The sequence below is a fragment of the Podarcis pityusensis genome (assembly GCF_964106645.2).
Source record: "Podarcis pityusensis genome assembly, chromosome: 15".
Classification (NCBI taxonomy): domain Eukaryota; kingdom Metazoa; phylum Chordata; class Lepidosauria; order Squamata; family Lacertidae; genus Podarcis; species Podarcis pityusensis.
This window is the reverse complement of record NC_138040.1, coordinates 25,168,635-25,188,853: the sequence shown is the minus strand read 5'-3', so window position 1 is coordinate 25,188,853 and position 20,219 is coordinate 25,168,635. Positions and strand designations below refer to the sequence as shown.

At 47.0% G+C, this 20,219-nt stretch overlaps 1 protein-coding gene and 1 long non-coding RNA gene across 2 annotated transcripts in view; one reads left to right on the top strand and one right to left on the bottom strand.

The window, feature by feature from the left end:
• ABCG4 (ATP binding cassette subfamily G member 4) overlaps positions 1–20,219 on the top strand; it is a 43,474-nt gene that overhangs the window by 5,823 nt on the left and 17,432 nt on the right. The window contains exon 3 of the mRNA XM_080983505.1: positions 19,902–20,019. Within this exon, the coding sequence (XP_080839631.1) occupies positions 19,902–20,019 (118 nt within the window). The remainder of the gene's footprint in view (positions 1–19,901; positions 20,020–20,219) is intronic.
• Positions 6,482–7,723, bottom strand: LOC308464389. The gene is made up of 2 exons (XR_013979993.1): positions 7,415–7,723; positions 6,482–6,662 (listed from the first exon to the last, which is right to left on the bottom strand). It is a non-coding gene; the product is annotated as an uncharacterized lncRNA (long non-coding RNA).

Below are 20,219 nucleotides of genomic sequence, written 5' to 3'. Positions count from 1 at the left end.
GGGCCCGCTGCTTTTCCTCTAAGTCTCTCCTTCCATGGCCCCTCGTGGCTCTGCGCGTGCAAACATCTATGCACACACATGCACACATCTGCACGTGTACATGCCTGTGCATAGATGTGATTTGCTGGCATCCCTCTTAAGCAGGAATATAATGGGAAGAAGCGTGTGGAGGATTGTGACTAATGTACCAAACTAAGCTACATCTGCCTCTGAGTCACAGGAACAGCCTGGCCTGCTCACCGGCTAGTTAGGACATATTTCTTGTCTTCTCTTTCTTCCTGAATGCAAACTGGGAGGCTTCAGTGTTTGCTTGAGTGATATAGGAAAGAAGACCTGCAACAAAATGTTGCAGCATGGAGTGTTCCCATTAGTTGTGCTCCATGACACTCCTATCCACCCCCCTGCCCCATAAGTCAGCCAGCATTGCATGCCCACCAAGCATGCTAAATCCTCACTGAACTGCTGTTTTGGCGATCCTACCTTGAGGTCTTCTCCCTGTCCAAACTTTTTTCAAAGAGGGCCAAATTTGATGAATGAAGGGCCGTGGGGGCCGACCAAAGTTGTTGACCTTTTTGAGGTTGTTTAGGGATTTTTTAGGATTTTACCCCAGGGAATAAACTGCCACAGGGACCAGATTAAACTGATTGGTGGGCTGGATTTGGACATGCCTGCCCTATAGTTTTATTGCGGGTTTGTTTGCTTTTTTTCCAAATCCTGTTTTTTCTTTAAACCAGTTGAGCATGGGTAGTACCATTTTTGGCTACATAAGCATCAGCACTTTCACCTGAACTTCTGAAATTGAGGGATGGTTCCTTATGTGCAATGAAAAGAGAAGGGACTAGAAACTGAGGGTGGTGAGGTGGGGGGGGATTGGCAAAAGCTGCTCACTTTTGGAACCCTCCGAGAAAGGAGATCTTTGTGAAGGTTCAACAGCAATTAGAGACATTATTCTCCCTTGTAAAACCCGCTCGTCTCTTGCCCAGCTTTCTGGGAAAGAAGACAGCAACTTACGTGATGAGAGAATTTAGATACTTCGATGGATTTGCTTGATAGCTTGAATCTAAGGTCTTGCAAGCAAGCCTTACAAGACCTTAGCTATCACCTACCTGCCAACTCCAGTGTATATATTAGCTTTCGTAAACAAGGTTGTTGGCAATTAAAGCTGCCATCTTGTGCACATTTAACTTGGGAATAAATCCCACTGAACTCAGTGAGACTTACTACTAAGTAAATCAAATCATAGAGGTGGACTGTAACCTATCCAGTAGCTGAAATGGCTGGTTCAGTGCATAGCACTTTTCATCTTTTAACCTACCCCGGGACCTCAGGGTGAAGGGTGAGATGATGATGATGAGGATGATTATAAAATCCAATGGGATCCATCCAATGAAACCGAAGGATAGGAGACTCAGGACAGACTAAAGGAAGGCCTTCTTCTCTCAGCGCATAGGGAAGCTGTAGAATTTGCTACCCCAAGATGTAGCGATGGCTGTCAATGTGGGATAGCTTTCAAGGGGGATTAGATAATTTTAAAGGGGAATTAGACAAATTCATGGAGGGTAAGGCTATCAGTAATGACCAACAGCAGCTCCATCACCTCTAGTATTAGAAGCACCATGCCCTCCTGTGGCACAATGGGTCAGCACATCTGGCTGTCAACTGGGAGGTTGGTGGTTCGAGCCCAGCCAGGGATGGCTGTGGGCCGGGTTCCTGCCTTGCAGGGGTTGGACTAGATGATCCTCGGGATCCCTTCTAACGCTACAATTCTATGATCAGCAACTGTTAGAGAGGTCAGTTGAGCTCATATTCTGCCTATGGGCTTGCCACAATGGTTGGCCATGGGGGGGGGGGAATGCTCTATGAGGAACATAGGACACTTCCTATCAGACCATTTGTCCATCTACCTCAGTGTTGCCTGCACTGACTGGCAGCAGCTCTCCAGGCATTCAGACAAGGGTCTTTCCCATACCTGCCTGGAGATGCAGAGGATTGAACATGGCACCTTCTGTGCACAAGGCAAGTGGTCTACCACTGAGCCATCCCCCTTCTCCTAAATGGCCCCTTTGGTTTGATCCTGCTACAAATCTCTTCTAATGTTCTCATGTGTATTGTTTTTAACACTTGATTGGAAGCCACCCAGAGTGGTTGGGAAACTCAGCCAGATGATTATGTGTCCAAGTCCAAAACTATCAGCTTGTTCCTCCTTTGCCATTTAGCCAACCGTTTGGGGAGCAGAGACCCTTGTTTTGCATGCAGGAGGTCCCTGAATTCCATCCTTGGTGTGCCTTGTTAAAAGAAGCTACACTCCATGTACATTACACATTTAAAGAACCATGATGCCACTTTCAAAGCTATGGCTTTTGCCCAAAGGATCCTGGGAGCTGTAGTCTGTTAAGGGTGCTGGGAAACCCGCAAGCAGGACCTGAGCATCCCATTGACTGGTATTCAGAAGCATTTCTGCCAGTGGCCACGGAGGCAGAGTATCGCCATCCTGGCTAGCAGCCACTGATAGCCTTCTCCTCCATGAACAGAGATGGAGCGCTACAGGTCCCCAGCCTTTGATCCACCTGACCCCTGTTCCTACACAGGGCTCTGGTATTTTTGCACACCCCACATGGTGAGAGAGGTCCCACATCCCATGAAGTTCCGGAGGCAGGAATTCTGCCTCTGGGATGGGGACTCCCCACCTGAAGGCATGCCTTGTTCTGCTCCGTCTCCCCGAAGATCGGAGGCCTTGATGCCAGGCAAGAACACGTGATGATAAGGAGATAAATTTAGCATCTGTTTCCTGCCCCAGCCACGGGCATCTTTCCCTCTCTTTCTCTGAGCTCTCTGGGGAGCCTGGTCCTGCGTAGGCGGCACCGTTGCTCCGCGCATATAAATCAGTGCTGCAGAAAGCCGGGGGAGGGTTTTGGCAGGTGGGAGGTGGTGGCCTGCCTTAATTAGCTCCTCTGCATGGAATGCCAATCACCAGACCCCCCCCCCCCCCGAAAGCAAAGCCCCCAAAAGAAGGCGTTTTCTTTGGGAAAGAATAAGGTCGAGAGCACGCCAGCATGGGGCAGCGCCAAAGGGTGCTGAGCTCAAGGAAGGGATCATTGGGCGCATAGGAAGCTGACTTATACGGAGGTCACATCCACACTGTACATTGAAAGCGTATGATTTCTCCCAAAGAATCCTGCGCACTGTAGTTTGCCAAGGGGGGTGGGTGGGAATCAAAGCTCCATGGGGCAAACTGTAGTTCCCATTATTCTATTTTTTGGGGGGGAGGGGTGAAGCCTTGTGCTTTGAATGTATGGGGCAAATGCAACCAGAGTCAGACCATTGTTCCATATAGCTCGGTATTGTCTACGCAGACCAGACAGCTACTTTCCAGGGTTTCAGCCATGCTGGCATCTTCTGAATGCCAAGCAGATGGTCTGCCACTGAGGATTCGTCAACACTTCTGCTTGTCCCATGCTTAAAAAGCACAGGTCCAAGAGGTTTTGTCTTTTCCCCGCTGTCCCCATCCCCCAAAAGCCTGCTCTGTAGCGCTTAATCAGAACACACAGCAATCCATGGAAAACCCGGTTGCCGTTTACTCCAATTCAGTGCTAAAGAGCAGGGTAGCACCACCAGGGAAGTGCCCAAAGTGTGCATGTGTGTGTGCACTCTATTCAGAAGCATGTCGTTCTGGGGAACCACCTGTTAATCCTTCTCCACTAGCGCAACTTGCATAGGCGACCCCATCAAATGTGCTTGCTAGCCACGCACGGTACCCCAACCAGGGCTTTGATTGCCCTTTTGGCTTGGCCACTCATCCAGGACTGCAGACAATAGAGCAGTAAGAAAGTTGCCTCAGTGGCTGACAGTGACAGGCTGCCTTTGGCTTGGCAGGTCACAGCTTGCGCAATCCTGCACTCGGCGGTTCCCCCCTCCCTGTCCCCGAATGTTTATCCCATTGCTTCAGCTTTAGGGAAGAGGGAAGGGATGGCTTGATAGACAGCAGCCAGTTCTCTATCTGCTGAGCCCAAAGGAGTTTGGCTCTGCCTTAAGCCAGTAAGATCCAGGTTAATCCTACTTGGGATTGACTTTGTGGAGCCCTTGAAGAAGCAGCTTCCTCCACTGCCCCTGATAAACGCTGAGCGTCAGCTGGGTCCCCTCTCTCCCCCTAACCCGGGTCAAGTTATCTGGGAGAAATTTGACCCCTTGCTGCACAACATCCCTAAGGCGAGAAGGCTGGTGGGAATAATTTGCGTTTTGCGTAAAAAGCTTGCCTGTGCTTGCCTTGACGGTTGTATGACCCCCCTTGTCCATGCTGTGCTGTGTTGCTTTTTAGGGCAAAGGCCATAGCACAGGGGTAGAGCATCTGGTTTGCATGGAAAAGGTCGCAGGTTCAATCCCTGGCAACTCCAGGTTAGGCTGGGAGATACTCCCTGGTCTGAAACCCTGGAGAGGTGCTGCTGGTTAGTGTAGGCAATATTGAACTTGGTGGGCCAATGGGTTTGAATCAGGACATGTCCCTGCGTTCCTAGGAGAAGTCCACTGACTGCGCCCTGACAGCTCAGTCAGTAGAGCAGAAGACTCTCAATCTCAGGGATTGGATTTGATATCCCGCTTTATCACTACCCGAAGGAGTCTCAAGGCGGCTAACATTCTCCTTTCCCTTCCTCCCCCACAACAAACACTCTGTGAGGTTAGTGAGGCTGAGAGACTTCAGAGAAGTGTGACTAGCCCAAGGTCACCCAGCAGCTGCATGTGGAGGAGCGGGGAAGCAAACCCGGTTCACCAGATTACGAGTCCACCGCTCTTAACCAATGGGTTCGAGCCCCATGTTGGGCAAAGGATTCCTGCATTGCAGGGGGTTGGACTAGATGACCCTTGTGGTCCTTTCCAACTCTACAATTCTATGATTCAAGCCAAGGGTAGGCAACCTAAGGCCCATGGGCCGGATGCTGCCCAATTGCCTTCTAATTCTGGCCAGCAGACGGTTCGGGAATCAGCGTGTTTTTACATGAGTAGAATGTGTCCTTTTATTTAAAATGCATCTCTGGGTTATTTGTGGGGCATAGGAATTTGTTTCTTTCTTTCTTTTCTTTTCAAAATATAGTCCAGCCCCTCACAAGGTCTGAGGGACAGTGGACCAGCCCATGGTTGAGGGGGGAGGAGAACGAATTCCTATGCCCCACAAATAACCCAGAGATGCATTTTAAATAAAAGGACACATTCTACTCATGTAAAAACATGCTGATTACCGGACCATCCGTGGGCCAGATTTAGAAGGCGATTGGGCCGGATCCGGCCCCCGGGCCTTAGTTTGCCTACCCATGTTCTCAGGCAGGGAGAATTCCCAACCCTCTCTGGAGATGTTGAGGACCGGACCTGGAATTTTTTGCATGCAAAACCGCTGAGCTTCAACCCTTCAACCCTTCATCCGAGATTGTGATTCCTGCACACTGCAGTATGCATGCAGAACATCTGAGTTGCACTGATGGCCGACTCCCCCAGCTGCAAGCAAAGACCCTTCTCTGGATTAGTGCAGAGCCCCTGGGGAAGGAGGGGGTGGAGGAAACCATCCCTACTGTTCTGTGAAAGGTTTTGGGGGGGTGCTCTTTCTTTCTGGGGGGATCAGGCCCCAGCAACCAGACCCTGGTCTTGGCTGAAAGGAAGACGAAGAGAAAGCGAACCTTGCCGAGAAGGATGCCCTCACTGGCATTGCTGGAGCTGAGTTAGATTTGCAGCAGCTGAGCTCAAGGCAGGCGGAGGTTACTGGCAGTCAATGAACTCGAGTAACCGCACTGCTCTGCGCCGCAATCGTGTCTGAGTGGCAGCCCAGCGGCATCTCTCTCATGCTGCGGGGGGAGAGAGTCCTTCCTATTTTTTCCCTGGGTTTTCTTGCAATCGCTCGCAGATTAAAATCTACTGGTTTGTTGTTTTCCCCTCCCTTCCCCCAGTCCACCTCTTTTCCCCTTCCCCCTCTTCAAACCAAAAAGAGGCATTGCCTGCATGCGTGTAGCTCAGTGGTTCTGTCTCTAAGCTCTGGGGCTTAGTCTGAAGTATAGGGTTTTGCCCCAGAACCTGTTTTCTGTGTCGGGGCTCAGCTTTGCAGAGGAATGGAGGCTGGGAGGAAGGAAGAGCTTTCTTTGAGGATGTGCAGAGCAGTTTCCTTATGGGCACTGCATAGCGACAGACATCTGGGGGGTTTTCAGAAAAGAGGATTTGGGGCAGGTGACAAATCTGTTTAGGAGGTTCATGGCTGCAATATATGCAGCAAGCAGTTACACACACACACAAAGAGAGAGGGGGGGGGAGAGAGAAAGAAAGAAAGAAAGAAAGAAAAGAAAGAAAAGAAAGAATTTTTATTGTATTGTGGAGTTACCGTGAAATGAAGTGATAATGAAGTGAATTTCTTACCTCCCCTTGAAGTGCCTTGATTCAGAATGGAAATAAATACAGATTCAGATTTCCAGTCACACACACACACACACACACACTTCAAATCCAGTTTCACTGATTTTTTTTTTTATTGTTATTATCTGTTTTTCACCTCTACATTCTCAGCATATGAGAATGGCTTGCGTGGAAATTTCCCCAGCTTGTTTTCGCAGGGTTACTGTGCCAGGATCACTTCAGAAGTCAAGATTAGCGAGGCAGAGAAAGAGGTTTTAGAATGCAGGGGATAGGATCTGCAAGAGAGATCAGATTAGGTGGATTATAAATCTGCCATCCTCCTAACCCACTGGACTTCCCTAGCAAAATGCTGGCAGGGATATTTGTGCTCAAATGCTCCTTCCCTCCTGTTAGACGGCATGACTTCTCACTGAGTACAGCTCCTTGCGCAGAGGTGCCCAACCCACCACTGATACAGTTTGTCATTGAAAGGTATTCATGTTCAGCTGTTAAAATTCCAGATACCATTTCAAACATGGAACAGGCTCTGGCAAGGAAAGCTTTCCTAGGCAAACTCCTAGAATAGTAATACATCCCTTTCCAGCCTGGTCCCCTGCAATAAGCTTTACTCGCCCCAGGTGACCAGTTGGGTGACTGTTAATAAACCTGATATAACAATTATTATGAAAACATGAAAATATTTGGGATTGTGTCTTTGATAATGTTTCCCTCCAGTCCTGGGTTTCAGCATTCCATACCCTTTAAATGCCTCAGGTGGGGGTTAAGGGTCTCTATAGCATTTTGGTTGGATGGGTGGAAACCCTAAATTTCATGTTATTTTTTTAATTCAGCCCTACCATAGGGAGCATCATCTTTTCAAAATAGGTCAAAGGCAGGAAAACCATGCTTGGTATTTGCTGGTATTGGCAAACTTATTCTTTATTCCCAGTGATGCTTGTGGTTTGGGGTTCATTTTGCAAGACAACAAAAGCGCTGGGGCAAATATTTCCCAATGTCAGGGCCGGCCTCAGCCACCAGAACAACCTACATGGAGTCTGAGTTTGTCGCTTCTTCATTCACCTGCCTTGCTGCTGTGTACCTCATCCTGCAACTGTGCTCTTACTCCCTCACCCCTTATACTCGGGCCCCTCTGCCTGTATCATCCTCTTTCCTCCCCACATGTCTTCCCCTTGTGCTGTTTCCCTGGGCAGCCATTTTGCCACTTGCAAGGGGTTGTGGGAAAGCACATCCAAGTTGCTAGGCAACCGTAGGGCCGCATAACACAGCCTGGACCACAGCACGCCACCGAGAGTTGGCGCACTGCAGAAAGTTGCTTCCATAGGAAATAACTTGAGCTAACTCACGGCAGTGAGCCAAGTCACATAAAGGGAGGAAAAGGCAATAATTTCCTTCTTGTCCCCTAGCGCAGTTAGTCGGTGGCTTCCACGTTACATACTTTGGTGCTGCTGATACACTGCATTTCCACCATCGACTGGAAGTGGAATTAAATGGCTGGTTTTGCAATGCACTTAATATAGCGCTATTTTCTACAGCAGTGCTTCTGCCAAAGCCCATATCTAATGTTTGCTCAGAAATAAGTTGCGTTCAGCAAAGTCTCCAAAGAACTTAATTAGAAGCTTCCTCCTTTCAGCTTCTGTTACTTTTATCAGCTTCCCTTCCGTGTAGGGATGGGGTAAATGATTGATTGCATCTCACTGCTCCTTAATTGCCACATAATTAGTCAGTTTCTGTTCACCATTCGGGGGAGCATCAATTTCTGATTTCCTCTCTTTTTTCATCCCTCCCCCTTTGATTGTAAAATCCTGGTATTTCATTTGTCAACTTTGCCATTGGAAGAGGGTGGGGTGGGGAGGATGGTATCAGTAATTTAAGTTTTCCCCCCACAGGGAACAAGAACTGATTAATTAAGGGGCAATTGATTAATCCCCAGCCACCCTGAAAGGAAGCAATCAACAGGGCAGAAGGGGCAATCAGGACATTACTACACTAGGACCTTTGAAACCTCAGTAGAGTTTTGCCTGACCACAGTGGACAGGCTGATGCTGCAGTTGTGCTTTATTGCGAATTAATTGCCACAAATCAAGTCGTGGGGTTGGGGAGAAGGGAGCCACACAAGAAGAACCTGAAATACAACAGACTGGGAACAACCGAGGGGCTCTATTATGGGATGGTTGCTCCTCAGATGTGCATTTATTTATTTTTTGCATGATCCTTATGGCATGTTTGGCATAAAAACGCTTGTCTGTATTTCACACATATCCCCTTCTAATCCAGATTTACCCTTTCCTGGTGAAATCTGACAAATAAACAAATTGTTGCAAATAGCCTGTTTGCAAGTTAAGTCTTTAAGCCCTCTGGTTGTTAATAAAAAGTGAGTAAGTTCAGGATGGCAATTCCAGACAAAATGCCAAGTGTGGAAGGAACTGTTGTTTGATCAATGAAGGCAATATTTGTTGTGAATAGACAAATCTTGTCTATTGGCCCTAACCTTTGACTAATCCATCTGGAGTTAAGAAAGGAGAAGACGAAAGCTTTGGAATCCAACAGAACTCTTTGTTGGGCAGGAACATGGTAGGCTTGTGGAAGAGCTCTGTGTAGCTTCTATGCCCTTTGCGCTGGCAAAATGTCAGCCCAGCAGAGTAAGGCACCCGCTTAGCTGTCTTGGGCAGCAGGGACTCGTGAGCTGGAATGACTCACTGGAGATCCTAAATCCACAGGTATATTCATTGTAATAGCAACAGGATTGATAGGAATCATGGGTGTAGCCAAGGGGGGCAGCTGCCCCCCACCCAAATAAATACAAATCTGAGGTTCTGTCCCCCTAACAAAAGCCTGCCTCCACCATCAAAAACCCTGGCTACACCCATGATCAGAATGTCTGCCTGTCACTCTCTTTAATAGAGAGTCCTAAACACATTTACAGTGGTACCTTGGGTTAAGTACTTAATTCGTTCCGGAGGTCCGTACTTAACCTGAAACTGTTCTTAATCTGAAGCACCACTTTAGCTAATGGGGTCTCCTGTTGCTGCCGCGCTATTTCTGTTCTCATCCTAAAGCAAAGTTCTTAACCCGAGGTAATATTTCTGGGTTAGCGGAGTCTGTAACCTGAAGCATATGTAACCTGAAGCGTATGTAACCCGAGGGACCACTGTACTATGGAATATTCTGAGTAACAATGCAATGGTTTGTACTGTTCCCTAAACCGCTGTCTTCCCAATAAGCATTCACCTCCCTCCCAAACTACCGGTATCAGTTTGGTCATAGAAAGCTGCTGTATACCAAATCAAACCGAGCTCAATATTGTCTACACTGACTGGCAGCAGTTCTCTTAAGAAGAAGAAGAAGAGTTTGGATTTGATATCCCGCTTTATCACCACCCTCAGGAGTCTCAAAGTGGCTAACAATCTCCTTTCCCTTCCTCCCCCACAACAAACACTCTGTGAGGTGAGTGGGGCTGAGAGACTTCAGAGAAGTGTGACTAGCCCAAGGTCACCCAGCAGCTGCATGTGGAGGAGTGGGGAATCGAACCCGGTTCACCAGATTACGAGTCCACTGCTCTTAACCACTACACCACACTGGCTCTCTTAAGGCTTCAGAGTGGGTACCTTCCCTGCCCTTGCTGGGAATGAGGCCAGGGATTGAACCTGGGACCTTCTGCATGCTGGGCGCATGTTGTACCACTGACCTATGTCTCTCCCCCAGTTCCTTCATGCTACAGACTCTCTTTCTAAAGGGATGACTTTTCTTTTTATTTATTTATTTAATAGTAAATTTTATTCGTATTTTCCACACAACAACAAAAAATAACAATACACCAAACACAAAAACAAGCATATAAAAAAAAAATCTAAATCCTACAAATTAATAATATAAACACTAAAAAGGAAAACAAACATTGACTTCCCCCAATGACTTTTCTAGAGTGACAACCTGCTGCTAGTCACATGTCATTAAACTTCTCCAGCAAGCAAAAAAGAAAAAAAAACTAACGCTAATTGGACATTTAAGCCCTTAGTAATGCTAAGCACAATTAGCAGCTGCTCTCTGCATGTTCCTGGGTATATACTAAGCAGGTCACTGTCGGCCATTGATCTGGTGGGTGCAAGTAGGAGTGGCTTTGCCAGGTCTTCTGAGGCTCAGGGGAGGAGCCTGGGGAGATGTGGGTGGAGTCTCAGTGTGTGGGTGGAGCTTAGTGAAGGCAGGAAGCCTTGGTGGGCCAGGAGACAGAGCAGGGGTAGGTTTGATGGCTCAGAGGTAGAGCCTAACTGAGCTCACGTATTATTTGTAAAACACCTCATATGTTCCAGGCGCTGTACAGGAACTGAGAAGACGCATCAGTCTGAGACAAAAGGAGAAGGGAAAGCTTAACACCATCAGGGAGAAAGAGAAAAGGAGAGAGATTTGATTGTCTAGGAAGGGAAGTCAAACCCACAAAGCCAAATAGGATTAGGAGAGACAACAGAAGTTTCAAATAATTTCTTAAACAAAGAAAAGGCTGACCAGATAGTTTTCACCCAGGTGAACAGTATTAATGTGAGGATGCTTTGAATGTGCTTCGAATGAATGTTGCGGATCTGCCCTAACCCTTTTGAGGGTCCCTTCAGATGTCCGATTTATTGAGCCTTCATTCTTATTCACTTGCACAAAGTTCATGCAAAAGTTAGATTGTGTCCATTCTTCATTGAGCATTTGTTCTGATTTGTTTACAGGGTGGTTATATGACAATAACGATATATCCTGATTTGCTTGCAGGGTGTTAATGTATCTTCCTTTAATCATTCATTCCACCCACATTTTCCAATACATTTCTCTGCCACATTCTTTTGTTTGTTCGTTTCCTAAGTGGGCTTGTTGCGCTAGAGGGACAGAGCATTTCAATCCACTTTAACTGTGCAAACTTAGAAGTTCCAATATCCCTCCTGCAAAATAGAAAACTTTCTGGAGGGCAGACCAAAGTTGAATAGAGTTGTGGTGTTGTGGAGCCCTCTAGCGGTGGTACTACCTTCACAGCTGCTGATTTATTTATTTATTTTAAGCACATTGCAAAGTAGCCAAGTTGTTCAACGATGTCTTCCTCTGTGCATGCGTCTGCAGTAGACAGGAGTCTAAGCGAGGATCCTAAAATCATTTGCCGTGCGGATCTTGCATCAGGCGAGTCTGAAAAAATCTGGCTCCCCCTGGCTGGATTCTGCAAGGGCCCTTCATCAAGTGCCTTATCCATAGCTGTCAACGTTTCCCTTTTTTTAAGGGAAATTTTCTTATTCCGAATAGGATTCCTCACAAGAAAAGGGAAAGGTTGACAGCTATGGCCTTATCAATTCCTGTCAAAGGCATCTTGGCGGTAGCTGTGAGAAGAGGATGCTGGACTAGAAGGGTCATTGGTCTAATCCAGCAGGGATCTTGTGATCTTCTTACGTTCTCCCTCCTCACACATCTAGCTGCAGGTCCAGGGGTAATGTGTGCAGGGGGAAGGGCAGGAGAATAAAAGATTAATCACTTTTTCCCAAAGCAACCTTCCCCAATCCTCAAAGTGGCTCAGTGGGCCTGCTAATTAGCAAACCAAAACCCACAGGAGACGTATTAATGACGCAGCCTCCATCTCTCCTTGGTCCTTATTTAATTTATATTCTTTTATTCATTCTGGAGTGTGGCACTGGTGTTTTTAATTATTATTGTTATTAACACGTATCCGTTGCCTCGTACGAAATGAAATAAAATCTCCAAGTGATTAGACGAGGTAAACTGTAACACACGGAAGCAATTTAAAAACGTGAAAACATTTGAAAACAACCAAGACCTAAAAAGCTTATCCAGTAATGTATCGGTGAAGACAAGTCCTCCTACCCAGCCCACTAAAAGACAGCCCTCACCATAGGAGGCAATATTAATTAACCAAAGGCCTGAGCGGGCAAAAAGGCCTAGCCTGGCACCTCAAGACTGGCAGCGATGGTGCCAGGTGCGTCTCCCAGAAGCTGTAAGAATCGTGAGCCATGGGGTGAAACTCACCAAGTCAACCTACATGGCGTACATTTAAAACACATTCGAAGGACTCTCTTTCCCTCAAAGGTTTCTGGGAAGTGTGGTTTAAGGGTCCTGGGAACTGGAGCTCTGTGAGGGGTAAACTCCAGTACCCAGAGTCCTTTGAGGGAAAGAATGTGCTTTAAAGCATCGCGGGTACACAGCCTAAGTGTTTACACCAGGGGCAGCTAACCCTGTTTGACCCAGGGGCCATATTTGCCCTTGGCCAAGTCTCTGGGAGGGGGCCACATGCCCAGTAGTGCGTGCGAAATCCTGGAGAGCTACTGTTATGTACTGAGTTGAATAGGATCCAAAATGCAGCAGTCTGATTGGTCCTAGAACAATAGGACCCAGAATGCAGCAGTCTGATTGGTCCACAGGAGCCACCCAATCCAGCTCCAGATGGAAGTGAATCCACAACCTGATTGGCCAACAGGAGAATCCCGGAATTAGCCAATCACGTGGGGCCCATTGTGTAAATAATGTATATAAAGCAGACATTCTGGGGGAACTTCCATTTCCTCCTCACCACTATGAGCTGAATAAAGAGCATGAAATCCACTCTCGACTCCGAGTATATTTCAGCTACTGCCGGTCGGTGTAGACAAGACTAAGCTAGATGGTCCAGCAGCCTGACTAAGTACAAGGCAGCTTCCCTGTGTTCCAGCCGCTTGCTCTGTCCTGCTCATCCATTCCCCTGTTTTGCTTTCCATATTGCGGTTGGCATCACAGCGGTTGCCAGTAAGAATCAGGTCATCTTGAAATTCTGCCAAAATCTGTCGGTCCATCTGCAGGAGGGAGATGGGCCCTGCTGACCTCGGCTCCCTTCCTGGAACTCAGCAAAGCATCCAAAATTGATTCAAGTTCTCCGTTTAGGGGCTGGGCGTTCCCTGAAGCGCTGCACACCACCTCACTAGGCCTGGTCTCGACTACTTCAAGACAGGAAGGAGCGGTTGATGAACTAGACTAGGAACCAACGTGCGTTCCCTTACTCCCTGTACCAAAGATCACGCCTTTGTCTTCTGAGCTAGGCTGTGGACACACTCTACATTTAAATTTTGAATTTAATTTTAAAGCTAGGGTTCATTTAAAGCAAGTGGTTTTCTGCAAAGGAGCCGGGAAACAGTAGCCTAAGGGTGCTAGGAATTGTAGCTCTGTGAGGGGTAAACTACAGCTCCCAGAAGTCTTTGGGGAAGCCATGTGCACCAATAATAATAACAACAACTATTATTATTATTATTTATTTGGCGTGTGGTGTGCATGCAGCCTCTGTTAATCCCAAGGAATTCCTTTGGTAAGAATGCTTCCAGGCAACAGCTGCTTTGCCAGAAGCAGTTCAACAGGTAAAATCTTCCTCAGAGTAAGGAGAGGATGCAATGGTGGAAAGGTCTGAAGCGCTTGCTCATGCAGAAAGTCCCGGGTTCAATCCTCAGTGTTAAGTTGTGGGTGAACATATCAGACGACACAGAGATTCTTCAAACAGCTCTTGTTTATTCACAGGCCAGAACAGAACTGAACTGAAGGGTTCAGCCACCCTGCTTATATAGAGCTCCACTAGAACGCAACAATAACCGTTTTCTGTAACTATCCAATCACTGAACGTCACTTTCAATCCCTTATTTGCATATGTGGACCTGAGTGAAAACTATCTACAGTATCCCCCTGCTGGCCCAGGGTGAGAACTTCAGTACATAACACCCGTCCCCACCGAGATAAGGCGTTAGTTACAATCGTAATGGTTTCCTTATATACAGCACTACACGTAATGGTTCAATTAGGCACAAAAGCATGTCGGTTACATTTCACCTACTTCCATTAGACCGACAGGATTACATGTCCAACAACATAGTCCTTTAAATAAGTTGGGCGCTTGGAAACTCTGCCAGACCGCCGGGGACCGGTATCCAGGTCCGGGGGGCCGCCCAATTCTTGCTGAGGCTGTGGTGCGACCCTAGGTGGCCTTGAAACCAAGTCCCCTGGATCCGCTGCTGTGGGTGGAACATCCGCAAGTGGAGTTGGCGGAATGTCAGGCATGGCAGTGGTCTGAGTCTGTGGGAAGTCCGGCAGACCCTCTGAAGCGGCTTGGTTCAGCTCCATGCCTGCTGTTTGTGAGAGAGGTGTATGTGGAGCCTCGACATCTGGCCCAGGGTGAGAACTTCAGTACATGCAGCAAGAATATTATTGGCCCAAAAATGGAAGCAAGAAGAATTACCAACGATGGAAGAATGGAGGATGAAATTAATGGACTATGCGGAACTTGACAAACTAACAGGAAGGATCCAAAACCGGTAGGGACTTCCGGGTTGGCGCCATCGCCGAATGGCGGACTCCCTCCGAGCTCCGGAGGGAGTCTGCTCGGCAGGGGCTGGGTCCTACCGCGCCGGCGACGCGGGGACCCTCAAAAACCACGGGCACGGAGCCCGTGGACATGGGGACTCGGCTGGCACCGCTAGCGCCCTCCCGACTCGTGAAGGAGCCTTTTTAAAGGCTTCGGATCGGGTGCCGGGGAGTGGCGTGGTGCTTTGAGTCCATTGCTTCCCCTGCCGAGCGCAGCCGCATGCCATTCGACGGAGAGCGCTGACTTCTTCCATTGGAAATTCGGACTATCAACAACAACCCGTGAGTAATTGGGAAACCGGGTACAAAAGGAGAAAAAAAGAAATTTTTTTTCGGATTCGGCACGAGCGGGGGGGATCTAAAAAGGAAGTCAGTCCCCCCCCCGATTGTAAACATTCTAAAACAAGGACTGGGTAACCAAGATCGAAAGAGAAGTTTATTGCTGACAAAAATCATTAATTCCACGAAGGGAAATTACAAGAATTGTGCTGGAGGAGAAGAGTGGAGGGTGAGAGGGAAAATGCAACCCCCCCTGGGAACCGGGGCGATTCGTAGAACCTGGCGAAGAGAGACGGAGACTTTGACAGCTGTCAAAGTAGCTGTCAAAGCTGGAGAATATAAAGAGGACTTTGTTACAAGGACCTTGCTGGCTAATTCTGTTACAATTTGACACAATATGGATATAAACTGTCGGAAAATAAGGAACAACAATTTGACTTTTGGATTAGAGGATATAAAGTTACTACAATCCCCCTAGAGGGGTTTCGGGACATTACAAGTGGTCGTATGTGGAAAATCACTCTGGGATTCGTACAGGACTTATCTTCTGGGAAAGCTGCAAAACTGACATAGTATTTTGTCTACAGAGGTGTTTACATTAAAAGGAGACAATAGAATTTTCTATTGAGGAAAGGAAGGGACTGGACGTAAGTTTTTGTTCCTGAACAACAAACCTCTGTAGAGATACCAGATTTCGGAATAAGAAAGTTTTAGCAGCTGAACAAGACAAGAAACCCGAGAAAGTAAGGAATAAAAAGAACAAAGGACTAACTACGACATGGAAAGAATAATGGGAGGAGCAGCAAAGACCAAGGAAATTAAAGGCATCTATTAGACTGGATTTTTGAAGTTAAACATTATTAAAATAAACAAATTAAAAGAAAACCGGCAAGGTGGAATGGGAAAAATCTGGCCATGGACTTGAGATCTCCAGGCTGACAACATATAGACTGATGGACATGTGGAATTCAAACCGGGGAAGGGAAGGGGGAGTTTTGGAATCCAAAGGCTAATGTAACTATCTGTCTGAACCTTCTTATATTTTTTATCTTTTATTTCTTTATATAACTTTTGTATATCATGGTATTATGATTTGGCATGTTAAAAAAAGGGAATTCGTGGAAGGAAATTGGGGTTGATCTTGGGGAAAAATCTTTTTTCTTTTTCTGTTAATGATGAGGGATGATGATAAAATTGTATAATTTAAATTGGTTAATGGGTTAAACATATTAAGTTTTAAATTGGGAGTGAGAGCTTGTGGAACCAAATTAATGAAAGGGGAATATAGTCGGGGGGGGGGAGGAGGGAGTCCCAGAAAGAAGATAATGAAAGTAAGGTTCTAAATGTATTCTATCCTTTTCTTTCTGTTATTTTTCTATATTATTGGAAATTCTAATAAATATGATTTAAAAAAAAAAAAAAACAAAACAAAACCGGTGGGACCAAAAATTTACCGTACACTGGAGTAAATTTACGGATTATATGAAAAGTATTTGTGATGACCAGACGACGTTTGTAGGTTTGCAAGAAGTTCTGTGAGGAATAATATTAGAAATATTGTAAAAATGGAGAAGAAGAGATGATAGGTTAAGAGATGTAAAGGCAATATTAAGTTAGGAAGTGCATAAGAAGTGATTAAGACGGAGGATTATCAGAGGTGCTGATGGAAGTCCAATAAGAATGTATTTGTGATAAACTGTGTGGTATGTTCTAAAACTTTGTATGCTAAAAACTAATAAAAATATTTATATGTATAAAAGAGAGAACTTCAGTGCATAACACTCAGCATCTCCAGGCAGGACTGGGAAAGTCCTTGCCTGAAACCCTGGAGGCTGCTGCCAGTTAGTGCAGCCAGTACTAAGCTAGATGAACCAAAGGCCTGACTTGGTATAAGACAGCTTCCTATCATGTTTGGAGAATGACATCATGGGCTGAATTCCTGCATCCCTGTGAGGCAGGTGTTTAAAAGCACAGGGACTAAAACAGAGGAGGGGTGAGGAAAGGGACATGGCCCCTACCCAAGAATCTGGTGGTGGTGATGCAAAGGAGCTTTGCTTGGGACTAAGAACATAAGAAAAGTCCTGCTGGCCCATCTTAGTGTTATGTACTGAAGTTCTCACCCTGGGCCAGCAGGGGGATACTGTAGATAGTTATGCAAATAAGGGATCGAAAGTGACGTTCAGTGATTAGATAGTTACACAAAATGGTTACTGTTGCGTTCTAGTGGAGCTCTATATAAGCAGGCTGGCTGAACCCTTCAGTGTCGTCTGTGTCGTCTGATATGTTCACCCACAACTTAACACTTAGTCCAGCATCCTGTTCTCACAGGGGCCACCCAGCTGCCTGTGGAAAGACAGCGAGCAGAATTTGAACACAAGAGCATTTCCCTCTCCTGTGGTTTCCAGCAACTGGCGTTCAGAAGCATGACTGCTTCTGATCATGGAGGCAAAGCATAGCCATGGTGGCTAGAAACCATCTATAGCCCTCTTCTCCACGAGTCTGTCTCATCCTCTTTTAAAGCCATCCAAGTTAGTGGCAACCGCTGCTAGGGTTGGGTGATATATCAATATATCATCCCAAACCGGTTTGAAGTCCATACCGTGATATTGGTTTCATAGTTTTTGACCTGGCAATATATTGTGAATCGTGGTGTGTGGTTAGGGCTGGGCGATATATCGTCCAAAACTGGTTTCAAGTCCATATCATGATATTAGTTTTATAATTTTTGACCTGGCAAAATATTGTGAATCATGCTTTTTGTGTGCTACGCATAAATCACAATGTGGGGGAAACCGTGAAGCCAGCTGTCAGATGATGATGTGGTTGCTCAAGAGCAAACAGGCAAGACTCCGACCTGTCTTTTCCAGGCTTTATTCTTAGTGCAAACTATTTCCAGTGAAGAGCGTCATAAGTTCATGTCTCTCTCAATTGCTAGCAGAATCTGGGAGTGGTTGGTCCTTGTACCTCCCCCAGCACAACAGTCGCGTGACCCCCAACCTTCTCCACCCCTCCCTGCGCCGAAACCTACTGCGCAGAATGGGTGCTGGCAAAGGGGTACTTCCCTCCTCTCCTGTTTGCTCAGGCTCGGTGTTGAGGCTCTCCCTAGCATCCCCTGGTTGCTGCACCTCCTCTCCACCAGAGGTGGGGCTTTCCTCCTCGCCGGAGTAGGAACCGCTTTGCAAGATTTTCGGAGGTTCCCTATAACACAACTGCCCTTTCCACCTCTCGCCTCTGAGCTGATGGCAGTTCCCTGACACCAGCCAATGCCTCTACATAGCTCCACCCTTATTTCAGATATTGCGATATATCATTATATCACAATGTTTAGCTGGTGATATATTGTGATGTTGAAAACCAGATATTGCCTGGCCCTAATTGCTGCCTCCTGTGGGTAAGAGAGTTCCGTAGCTTAACTCTATGCTGCGTGAAGAAGTCCTTTTTTTAATCCGTCTTAAATCTTCCCACATTCAGCTTCTTTGGACGGCCCCGAGTTCTCACAGAGTTGCCCCAACACACATGCCTTCTGAACTCAGAACTTTTGCAAACTCTGCCTCACCCCCACCCCTTTCCCAAAATGCCTTTTGGTTCCCTCCAGCTTGCTTTCCCAATAGATTCTGTTTCTTGCCCCATCTGCTGACAGGGAGGCAGCTATTTGGTTGATGAGATCTGTGCATGGCCTGTCCATCTTCCGATAAAGCACATACCAGGAGATTAGTGGGGCGAAGGGTTGTAGGAGTCGAGAAAGAGGAGCAAATTTGGCAAGAACAGACAAAGCTGGAGGCAGATGCTGATCCTCTCGACATAGATCTCGCTCCCTCTCTCTTTTTAAACTCTTTCTCAATAGCACTGGCAAAGAATGTCCTCGTTCGTCTTCATTTACGCAGAGCTGGGATGGGGTGGTGACTGGGTCATGGTTTCTGCTAGTCATTAGTTTGAGCAGGAAATCTGAAGCTTAAAAGGTATTCCTGCTTATTGCTGCCTAAAACTTTCTCGAGGCTCACTCTTGGCAGCCAGGGTTAGCCATTGTGAGTGCAGTGGTTAGAATGTCAGATGAGGACCTCGGAAACCAGGGTTCAAATTCCCACTCGGCCAAAAAGCTCACTGGGTGACCAGTCATCACCACTCTCAATCTAACCTACCTCACAAGGTTGCTGTGAGGATTAAATGTGGATCACCGTGGTAACTATCTACTTGCACTGGTGTGCTTTCAAATTGCCAGGTTGGCTGAAGCTGGGACAGAGCAATGGGAGCTCACCCCGTGTGGGGATTTGAACTGCTGACCTTCTGTGGTTCAGACCACAGCGCCATATGAGTCCCATCCATGGAGTGTACGGTCATACCTCATGTTATGTTTGCGTCATGTTACGTTTTTTCAGGTTGAGTCCCGCGGCGACCCGGAAGTACCAGAAAGGGTTACTTCTGGGTTTCACCACTCGCGCATGCGCAGACATGCAAAATGACATCACGCGCATGCACAGAAGCTGCGAATCACAACCCGCGTGTGTGCAGACACGCCACTGCAGGTTGCGTTCCTTTCATGTTGCGAACGGGCTTCTGGAACGGATCCCGTTCACAACCAGAGGTACCACTGTAATGATGTCACTTGGTATTGTAATAAAGGAGGTTCCAAGCCACATAACTTGCTCAATCCCAAATTATGCGCCAAATGCTAACAGGTGTGTCCTCCACTGTCTCTCAGACATGGGTGGGGAACTTGAGGTCTTCCCTGCATGTTGTTGGACACCAGCTCCCTTCATGTTGGCTGGGGCTGGGGGGAGATGGAGTCCCACAGCATTGGGTGGCCCTCAGGCTCCCCACTCCTGCTCTCTGACTTCTGGGGCAGCCCTCACAACTTGCCCACCTTCCTCCCTCTTTTCCAGGATACAAGACACTGCTGAAATGTCTGTCTGGGAAGTTTTGCCGCCGCGAGCTTATCGGGATCATGGGCCCTTCCGGAGCTGGGAAATCAACCCTCATGAACCTCCTGGCTGGTTACCGGTAAGCCAATGCCCTTTCCTCAGAAAGAGGCATGTTTTTCACTGAAGGGATTGGGATCTTTACAACTCCTGCTTTAACTGTTGTTGCGTTGTCAGGTTTATGTCCTGTAATGAGCATATATCACATGATGTTTGATGTCACATGTGGCGATCACACAGGGTCCCCAGACGTTTGACGGTCTATTGATCACTGTGATTGCT